The 10,378-nt window shown below is 43.1% G+C and overlaps 1 protein-coding gene across 1 annotated transcript; it reads left to right on the top strand.

The window, feature by feature from the left end:
• Positions 1–2,344: 2,344 nt before the first annotated feature.
• On the top strand, positions 2,345–7,356 carry APELA (apelin receptor early endogenous ligand). The gene is made up of 3 exons (XM_058804030.1): positions 2,345–2,424; positions 2,880–2,974; positions 5,166–7,356. The coding sequence occupies exons 1-2, from the start codon at positions 2,345–2,347 to the stop codon at positions 2,962–2,964; spliced, it is 165 nt and encodes a 54-aa protein (XP_058660013.1). The 3' UTR covers positions 2,965–2,974; positions 5,166–7,356.
• Positions 7,357–10,378: the final 3,022 nt, after the last annotated feature.

Genomic DNA, 10,378 nt, shown 5'->3' with positions numbered 1-10,378 from the left:
TACTGTATCTTACATGAAAATTATAACTCTGTCATGCTCATGTTATAGTGACTTGGATTTTATTAGTCAAATAAACATTTGTAAATTTTGTCACAGAGTTAGCAGTGGAATTAACAGATTATAGTATACAAAACTGGGAAAAACCCCAATAAATAATGCACTTAATGACTGCATCTATCTCAAGTCCCCTAAATTTAATGTGACCTCAGAACTAAACTTCACCACATTCAGGTGCAGAAGAGGCCTGGATAGCCCGAGGGACTGGCAATAGTCTATGCATTCTTTCTGCCTTTCAGCTTTCTGCAGAGTCCCTATCACTTTGAAGTCTGTACTACTTTCCACCTTAAGGTTATGAGCCTGAACCTCACCTGCTGAATGAAAGTGATGGTCATTGGCAGGGCTGTATGAATGAGGTGGCCAGTGTGCTCTCATTCATGGTGAGCAAGAGAGCACACCCCTAAACCTGTCCTAGTGGAGACAGAATGACATTTGGGATACTGAGGATGTAACCCTGGCTCTGTTACAAACTCGCTGGGTGATCTGCGCACAGCACTCCTCTCCTACTCCATCACATTTGTACTTGAATTTATAACACCCTCAAGAAAATTCTGTCACTGCCACCACAGCACCCTGATTTCAGCTGAGGAAGTAGCAATAATATTTTAAAAAGTTCACTTTAAAGGCCAGAAATCACAAAGAGAAAACTTAATGACCATCAAGCTGCAAAGAAGAACACTGGGATATGTCTCCTGGTTATAACAGGCAAATCTGATCAACCAGCAGAGGATCTTCCTTTTGTTTTCCTGTTTTATCTGAGACACCTTCCTCAGCAGTCTTGGTATAATTTTAAAACAACATATAGTAACTATTTCCTCCATGTATTCAAGCTGCAATTTGTATTTCAATTGATATGGGCATACTTTACCTAGACAAATTAAGTAACCAAGTAATGATGTATAACTCTATGAGGAGGGAGTAGCGTGCACTATTGAGTCAAATAGGTTTTTAAACAAAACTGAAAAGCCCACAATAAGGGAAAGCAATACAGGGGCAACTGAATTAAAACAAAACAAAACAAAACAAAACAGAAACCAACCAAAAAACCCCCAGCAAAACAACTATATATTCCACTCTTTTAGGAAATAGGCAAATAACTTTACACAACTTTCAATAACAGTTACCTAGTAATAATAGTAGTGCTTTGCTTATAATAGAAATGTACTCTTTCCTGCATGTTTTAGAACAGAAATTTTTCCCAGAAAGGAACAAATTTTAATGATTTGTTTTTCCAAATAACTTGGTGCTACCTCATCACAAGAAATCAGCAGGTTGTAAAAAAGAAAAGGACCAGTCGAATTTCAACTGATGCCAGTAATTCACAGGATTTCAAAGCCATCAGTGCTGCTCCCAAATTCCACAGGGTTTGCCTTTTTCCCTTCAGGCTTGGGTATCTGCACAGTTGGTTTCAGTGGTTCGTTAAACTGAACTCTCATCTTAATCAAATATAAATATAATGCAGTGTACAGGTGGGCTATGCAAATGGATGTCCCATCCAAAACTGCTGGCCTCAAGCTGGCACTGCTAGAACAGATATATCTATTTTACCCTACGCGGTAAAAAAAAAAAAAACCAAAAACAACACCGCACAAATTAATTCCTGAATATTCTGATCCTTTAAAAATAGTTGACGGTACAAAAGACACCCATTAGCCTTAAGTACTGCCAGTTTCACTTTGAATGGCCACAACTTGGCAGGTATTTTGGAGAAGAGAGAGAGCATTTGAGCTGGGACAAGGGCCATGCTTGGGGGGCTTCCCTGCCCCCGCTTTGTGGAGGGGGAACAAAGGTCGGGGGGGCATTTCCTGCCCCTGCCATTGGTGTCTGCATGTGGGACCAATATGGGCAATGCAAAGTTTAAACAGTTGCAAATGGGGGAGGGAACATCGGCGCTTGTTTTACATATGTTTTTTTCCTGGCCGGGCTGAATTTAAAGTGGAGCGGCCGCATTGTTCGAGAGGCTCCTCGCCCCTACGCATTGACAGGAGCTGCTGTTTACACGGGCTTTTCATTCCTGCGCTGTTTGCTTATGGAAAATAAGGGGGAGTGACAGCAAAAGGGAGAAGGGAAGGGAGGGAGGCCCGGAGCGCAGCGCAGCCCGGGAGCCTCGGTGGGGCCTGATCATTAACCCGCCAGGGCTGGGCCTGTCCCCGGCCTGTCACGGGCATGTGAGCGCTGCCGGCCCCTCACGGCCCCGCGGGCATTTCCTCGCCAGCGCTCACACTCACACACACTCACACACACACACATACACACACATACACACACCTCCGCCGTGACTGCAGACATGAGGCTCCAGCTGCTGCTTTGGATCGTGGCGGTGCTCCTGGCGAGCCTCCTCCCAGCCAGCGGACAGCGGCCAGGTAGGCGATGCCTCAGCGTGATGCTTGTGCCGGGCAGGGCGCCGGGGCTTCGTGCCTGCCGCGGGCGCCTCCGGCGTGTCCGTCCGGCCGCGTCCCACATGCGGTTTGTGACCTCCGGGACGGGTTTGGACCTGGCGCATCCATCTGTGCGCTTCATCCCTACTTCTAGCGGCAGCGGGAGAGGATGCTTCGCCCATCCCAGGAGTCTGGCAACTTTGAGGGAGGCAGGGAGGTGCGGGGGAGGAACAGGGATAAGTAGGGACCCAAGGTGGCAACTGCTGCAGACTTGCTAGCGGGAACACCGGCGGCACGGGAGGGCACGGCCACGGGTACCGGGGAGCTCCGGGGAGCTCCGAGGAGCGCGGGGGCCGGCCCGTCCCGTCCCGGGGAGCGGCACTGCCGGCGGCCCCTCTCACGCCTCGCTTCCCTCCCTCCCTCTCTCTCTGTGTCCGCAGCCAGCCTGGCGCTGCGCAGGAAGCTGCACCGGCACGGCTGCTCGCACCGGCGCTGCGTGCCGCTCCACTCCAGGGTGCCCTTCCCCTGAGCGCCGCCAGGTAAGCCCGCGCGGGGAGGGAGCGCCTCTGGGAATGCGCTCCTGCCTTGGAGCAGCGTGCGAGGCGTGCCTGCACACGGGCTCCCCTCGCTTGCTTTGCGAACGGGGCTTTGGAGCTGCCAAAGTTGCGGTCGCTGTCCCGGGGCTGGGGCGCGCGTCCCGCCGGCCGCTGCCGCCTTGTCCCCCTCCCAGGCCATTCCCCCTGCCAAATGCCTTCTTCAGGCAGTGAAAAACATCTGATCCCGCTAATCGGGCCGAACGCTGCCCTCCGAGGCTGTTGGCAAAGCTGCGGGGCAGGATGTCACTGGTGCAAAGGCTGGGCAAAGCGGCTCTAGCAGAGGATGCTCCGGGCTGCGAGCGCTGACACTTCCCCCGTGCTGCATGCAGGGCAAAGCCACCTCACTCTGCCCGTCAGTAACATGAAGGTAGGAGCACTCAACCCACTTCAAAGGGAACTGTAATTCTTAATCATTGTCAGCAAAAGACTTTCAGCTCCTTGGATGAAAGGCTATACAAGTGCAAAACATTAATGCTTTATAGCTGATGAGGGCAGATACATTCAAATACTAAGTGACTGCAGAAGCACACAGGTAGCATATGCTAATAGGGTAGGCATCAAAAGGAAACCGGGCCCTCTTTACAATTTAAGAATGAATAAAACATGCAGCCAGTAGTTTTGCATCTTTGAAACTCATTATATATTAAAATAATGTTGTAGCCCCAGGCATGTCAGCATCCTAAACAAACGGTGGCAGAATCTGCACTCTGGAGCCAAGATGTTTCGATTTACTAAGTGGTTAACAGTGAAAAGGAGACTAAAGCAAAACTTAACATCTTGTCAATGCATAAACTGCCTTGGTGAAAAGAACCTACACCACTCCCAAAACAGCCATGCAAAAGGGTACCATTCCACTCTATAGGGCTGGCCCATAAACACATGGAATGTGCATATGGGATGCCAAACTGGCAAGTTTGTAAGGTTGAAAAAAAAGATTGCTGTATCTTAAAGTGAATCTCAGATGGGCTGCATACTGAGTGGCAGAATTGAGATGCGAGTAGAAAGGACATGCCAGAAGTATGCTTTACTACTGAATGCCATGTCTCCTCACAGCTACATTTAAACAAGAGACAGATTAAATGATACTCCATCATCAGTTTAAGCTTGAACCTAAAAAGATAAGCAATTGGATCAATTCACTCAGCAGGTAGAGACTGAATGGACAGAGGGACAGAGGAATATAGGCCCAGTTGCTTCAAGAATCAATTCAGAATGATTTGCTTCTGTTCCTAAGAAGAGTACATTTTCTCACATCCAACATCCATGTCTGGAAATTGTGTAGAAAGCACCTACACTTTCTGTAATGTGCTCTGAAGCCTCATATAATGAATGCATTTTGCTTTAGACTGCAGTAGCTGCATACACCCCCATATTCTGGGGAATTCCTTTCCTCACAGAATATGAAGATAAACGGTATTTTCAATGTTATCTTCTTTTCTTTGGGGAGCTGATTTCTTGTAACAAAAGTCAATGACCAAACAATACAGTGTACTTACTAATTCTCAATAAATTTTGTAGACCTGTAGCTGAAGATCCTTCCACTTTATAAAGATGTTTAGAACTCAGTAAACCTCTGCCAGGGAGTAAAGGGAGACAGGCACCTGAACTAACTCTCTTTACTTCAGTCATTGTGGGTGCTATCCTTTATCTTAAGTAGGATTTACCACCTAAGTTTACATTCCCTTCCAGTTTTAGCCCAAATTCAGCAAATATTTACATGCCTAGGTTGCTTGACTCACATGAGTAATCCTATTGATCTCAGTGGAGTTGTACATATGGATAGAGCCATTTGCAGATGCAAACAGGATGCAGCCTTAAGCCTGAATTTCAACTAGTGGTTGGAAACTAAATGAGCATAGCAGCCTCTTGCAGCATTTGAAATTAGTAGATTGAATTTGATTTTTCATCAGTTCCATACACAAAGCACGGGACAAAAAAAGGAAGAAAATTTTATATTAGCAGCCTTCTTGCTTTTGTCTTTTTTTTTCTTCAACTTTGTACCTGAAATTTCCAAATTAAGAAATATTATTCCACATTTCATCCATGTGTTTCACAAATAATGTATTCTGCTTTGCATGAAACTTATTTAGACTACTAAATCTCTCATTAATATTTATTTCCTTTTTTCCCCCAGCAACTTCATATTGGACTTTCCAGTGTTTTAAAGGAGCAACAGTTAAACCAATAAGAGAAGTTTGCCAAAAGTGCAGATCAACAACAGCTGACCTGACAGCCACCACAGTGCCATCTTCAGCAGTCCTGTCTGTCACATTCCACTGGACCTGGACTAAAGGCCCCTGCTCACACCCTAAAAAGTGATGGAGGGGGGAAAAGTGTGGTGATGGGGGATGTACATGAACTTACCTGGTGGAATCATTCCCTGCAAATTATTTGGCTTTCACAATCACTAGTGAAAGTTAAAGATCAAATCAAATATTGGGTAGATTTTGATCTGAGCTAGATTTCCAGAGGCAGTAAGAAGGAAGGATCTGTCCAAGGCCACTCTTGGTGATACATATTATTCAGACTGAGTGAAATTGAAAGTGCAACATGTTGACTACTCAGTTCGGGCTGTGTTTAGGATGAAATAGTCTCAGACTCCAGTATGGAATTCTGAAAGTCCATTTTTTTTTTATACTTTTATATATTAATAATATATACATTTGTGTTTTAACATCTAACATTACATTTTTATGGAATTACCTTTATAATAACATAGAATGCATTACTGTAATAGCACCAAAGCCAGCACCACACCAGTGGTCCCACTGGCTTCATGTATAGAAAGCATAGTAAGAGTTTACAATATAAGAAAGCAAAGAGAGTGTTATCCCTTTCTATAGATAGAGAATTGAAGCACACAGAGATAAGAGATTAGCCAAGGGTCATGCAAAACTGATAACTCAGATCTCTCAAGCCAGGCCTTAAGGTCAAGCCCATCCTCCTGTCTAATGAGCTGTTACTACAAAGCCTATAATTTGTTTTCTTAAAGTGGGCTGCCAAACCAGACAGTTTAAACATGCTTGAAAATTCAGTACTACAGAGCTATTTGCTTAATAGTAGTTTTCCTAAAATACCAGCTACAGTATTATAAATAGAGCATAAAAATAGACCATTGAAAAGAATCCTTTGTTTGGCCAGCCCTAGTGTTGCATAGCACTCTATTCCTGTAATTTAAATGAATGGGATATTTGAACATAGCACTACAATAAATGAAGACTTCAAACAGAAAACAGGCTGTTCTTTTCAGCACTGGAGGTCAAGAATACATTGAGCTTTTAGTCTGAGTTTTGGTCTTAAAAATACATGCTTCACATACGCCTTCTGTATCAGCAGAAGGATATAAAGGATAACATGGTAGTCCTTTCATTAGCATAACTGAAAATACCCAGATTTTTAAGTCATTGCACTAGACTTGAAATGCCAACATTTTTTACAAAATATATAAAGATCATCAAAGATCAGAAGTGCTGTGGTTTAAATCTGGTATTACTATTTTTTTCTTACAACACATAGTTTCTAATAATTGAAAGAACAGCAATCAAAAAAACTGGATAGCTGAACCTTTCTAATCAGTGTGCATATGTAACCCCTTATCTCTAAGAACTTGAAACTCTACTTGAATTAATACTGGCAGAGTTTAACAGCAGTTACAAATTTCTCTCCATGAAAAAAAAAAAAAATGTAACTTCAGACCCAGTTCTGGAGTTGTGTAAAACCATCATAACAAAGGTGGTCAAACTTATCTAAAACAACAAGCAGTCCTGCAGGTAAACCTTTGAAGTCTTGAAAAAAAAAAAACAAAAAAAAAACCACAGTTTCCCAAATAGGTATTCTACCACATATATAATTTTTAAATTATTTATTTACATTGGCTTTGATATGTATCCTTGGCTAACTCTGTTTAGAACTACCGGTAAAGAGTGTGGGAAAGCAAGTAAGGTGCAGAGCAGCTATTTCACAGTTATGTCTTATGAATGAGTATATGGATCTATTGTGGCACTGGATCTTTTCTATAACCACAATTATTCAATTAACTTTGATAAAATGGTAAAAAATAAATCATGTATCTATCAAAAAGCAATAAATGCATGATCCTTCATAGAAGTAAAAACAAAACAGCACCCAAGGATGCCTGCTGTCAGTCTACAAAATTATTCTATGTATCTGTTTTTTAAAGGCATTCTGATACCATCAAATCTGTTTTGAAAAATGCATTAATTGTGAGTTTCAGTAGATATATGTTTATCAACTAGCTGGTTGATTGTATATTTTGTAAAAAGATAGTATGCATTTCAAATAATATCTTATTTCAAATAAATTTTGTACACTCCTCAAAGTCTGTATTCTTCAGCTATCAAAAGGCAGTTCATCTAAAGAAAATTGAGAACTTGCCTATTTCCCCTGTGGATTCGTATAAGAATCAGTGTTTGACATTTTTTTACTCAATTTCTGACACAAATAAGTGATAGCTAATAATGGAAGAGTTTTTCTGACATCTTCTGTCTTTCTAAAAATGCAAAATTCTGATTCAAGTCAGATTTGCATTTGACTTTGTTGAGACTATCTGTTTTCATTTGATGTGCAAAACATGAGTCTTGTGGTAAGAATGGCTTTGCATGATAACAGTGGGATCACATCTATAAATTTGAATAATTTGGACACAGTCCAAATTATTTGCAACAGCCAAACTGACTGAGCTCTCCCTGTGCATGTACCAGTGTATGTTTGAAGGCAGCTTGCACAAGTACAAATTGCTGTCTACTCCAAGTCAGAACTGATGCTTGCATGGATGTAATCTAGCAAGACTTGACCCCAAGATAGATTAAGACCTCATATTCTGGAATGCAAAATGTGAGTTTCTAAAACATTGAATTAATTCCTTGTCTTGTAGATAGTTGTAATATGGGAAAAATGAAAACTTAATTTGAAAGTACATTTCATTAAGTCCTGTAACAGCAGGTCAGAGGAAACGGAGGTAAAGCAAGGCTTTGGTGAGAAACAACAGTTTAGCATGTTCCCAAAGGATAATAAACAATTCACCTCTTCCCTTTCCAGTATGGAAAAAAGGAAATTATAGGAGAATAAAGACTGGAAATATTTCCCTTACGCCACATACACATGCTTTAAATAACTCAGTGTCTACACAAAGCCAAATTTTGCTAAGGGTCACAAAATATTTAAATTGACATCTATCAGGAGAAATATTAATATGGCAAACAAGTTTCAAGTGTTGACTATCAGTACAATTAGCCCACTGATCTCTCACTACTTGCTCTTCTACTGGCCTTACTCTTCCTTGCTAGTGATCAGCTGCAAAATATTTGTGCAAAGCAGGAAACACTCCAACAGCACAAACAGGGCAACACGGCTTTTAGAAAGAAAGCCTAGCTCATTCCAAGGGTGAAGCTGCTTTTCCATGTCTCGAGTTACCTGTTCAGACTGTTGTCTGCCCAAGTCTCTGCTCCTTGCTGCAACCTTGTTTTAGATTAAGGACTTCCCGTAGAGCAAGCCTGCATAACTCCATGTTAGTTACGCACACATTAGTGTAGAACCTTATAGCAGGAAAACCCCGTGAAGATCTTTAACAATCAGTGATTTCCTTCAAGGAGTGAAATACTGAAGTGCTTATATAGAATATCCACTATGAGCAATTCAGAAAGACAAACCAGAAATACCAACTGAGAGTCTGCCCTCATGTAAGATGTGCATTCACAAGAGACCATCATATCTTTTCTGTCATGTGTTCAGGATATTTAGCACAGTTCAGCGTTTCATCTAAAAATTGTTAAAACCCCACAATGTGAACATTTTCAGGCAACCCAATATATTCCTTAGGTGGACAAAATACTTATTTTCTCAGACCTAAAAACCATATATATTGGTTTTCTACAGAAATAAAAAGTTACTGGGGTAGCACTGAGTAATAAAAAAGATTATAAAATAATGATACATTATTTTAATTCTCATTTTAGGGTACAGTTTTAGCATATATTAGGAAACATTCCTTTACTTTTGTTATCTTCCTACTGCCCTAGTTGCAATCAGGTAGCTCTTCCCAAAACCTGCAACCACCGATGGATTTCAGCAGCTGTAGTGACGTAAAGAGTATAATTTCAGCTGTTCAGAGTCACAGCTTTGTGGCTTTGCCACACCTCATCAGAGCAGGGCTGTGATGGTGGTTAGCAAAGCACTGCTTTGCAGCAGAGCACGTGCAAACCCCTGTGCTCACAGGGCAGCACATTTTGCCCCTCTGAAGCTTGGACCCAATGCTCCAGTGCTTGCTGCAGGCACAGCATACCGTGGATTTCACATCAGACAGTACAATCCAGGCCAGGAGCAGGTGCTGGCACTGCAGGGACAGGCACCCAGGCTGCCACACTGGGCACGGACAGCACTGGCCACCCCAGCACCCAGCCTTGCAGCAGCAGAGAGGTGTCTGATAAACAGGACACAGCAGAACCAGCACAATTAGGAGTCATTGTTCAATTTAGCACTGTGGCACGTCAGACACAGCAAGGACACAGCTGAGCTTCATCTGCCTGGCCCAGCAGCAGCCATTCACCCCTTCCATGTGGCCTGTCAAGCAGCTGATGGCACACAGGCCCCCTGAGCACCTTCTGCAGAGCAGTGAGCTCGGCCAGGGGCAGGGTGGTGGCCAGGAGGAGGCAGGTGCCCACAGAACCAGAACACAGGTTTGGTGCCCAGGCCCACAGAACCCAGCCACAGCACGCCATGCACTGGGGCAGGCAGCACAGGGGAACCTGAGGGCTGGGGAATACTTCTGCCTCCAAACAAGGCTGGCCTTGGCCCATTGCTGCAGACAAGGGGCTTGGGGCTGCCACACACAGCAGCAGCTCCTACTTGACAATTCACTGTAGCTCTGCCAGGGCCAGAGGTTCAAGTGTTCAGGGTGAGTAGTAAAAATTACCAGATTCTGGCTGGAGCCCATACAAATGTGAAAAGCCTCCACCCTGCCCAAAGAAAAAGTTTAAAGATACTAAGAAAACAACATAGAGTTGGGAGTATGATAAATATATAAAACTGGGGCAAGGGGTGGGTGGTTATCATTTGTTATCACTTGTGTACTTAGGAAAGATAACATTTAAAGGGCAGAAGATGTACACGTGTGTGCACAGCAAGCCATATTTGCCTTTTTTTCCAGCTACCATATTCCACAGAAAGCAACACTACCGGTTAATCCAAGGTTTACCTTGAGCAGTCAGAGAGAAGAGGAAGGTTTGAATAATGACCTCAAAACAAAGGAAAGCTGTTCTGCCTCACTATGCAGCATCTTTCTCAATGTTGGAAAGAAACACAAGTGGCAGAGGAAGTCTGAAGCATGAT

The sequence above is a fragment of the Ammospiza caudacuta genome, chromosome 4, assembly GCF_027887145.1.
Source record: "Ammospiza caudacuta isolate bAmmCau1 chromosome 4, bAmmCau1.pri, whole genome shotgun sequence".
NCBI classification, from domain to species: domain Eukaryota; kingdom Metazoa; phylum Chordata; class Aves; order Passeriformes; family Passerellidae; genus Ammospiza; species Ammospiza caudacuta.
Note: the sequence above shows the minus strand (reverse complement) of the source record. Positions and strands in the feature narration are given on the sequence as shown.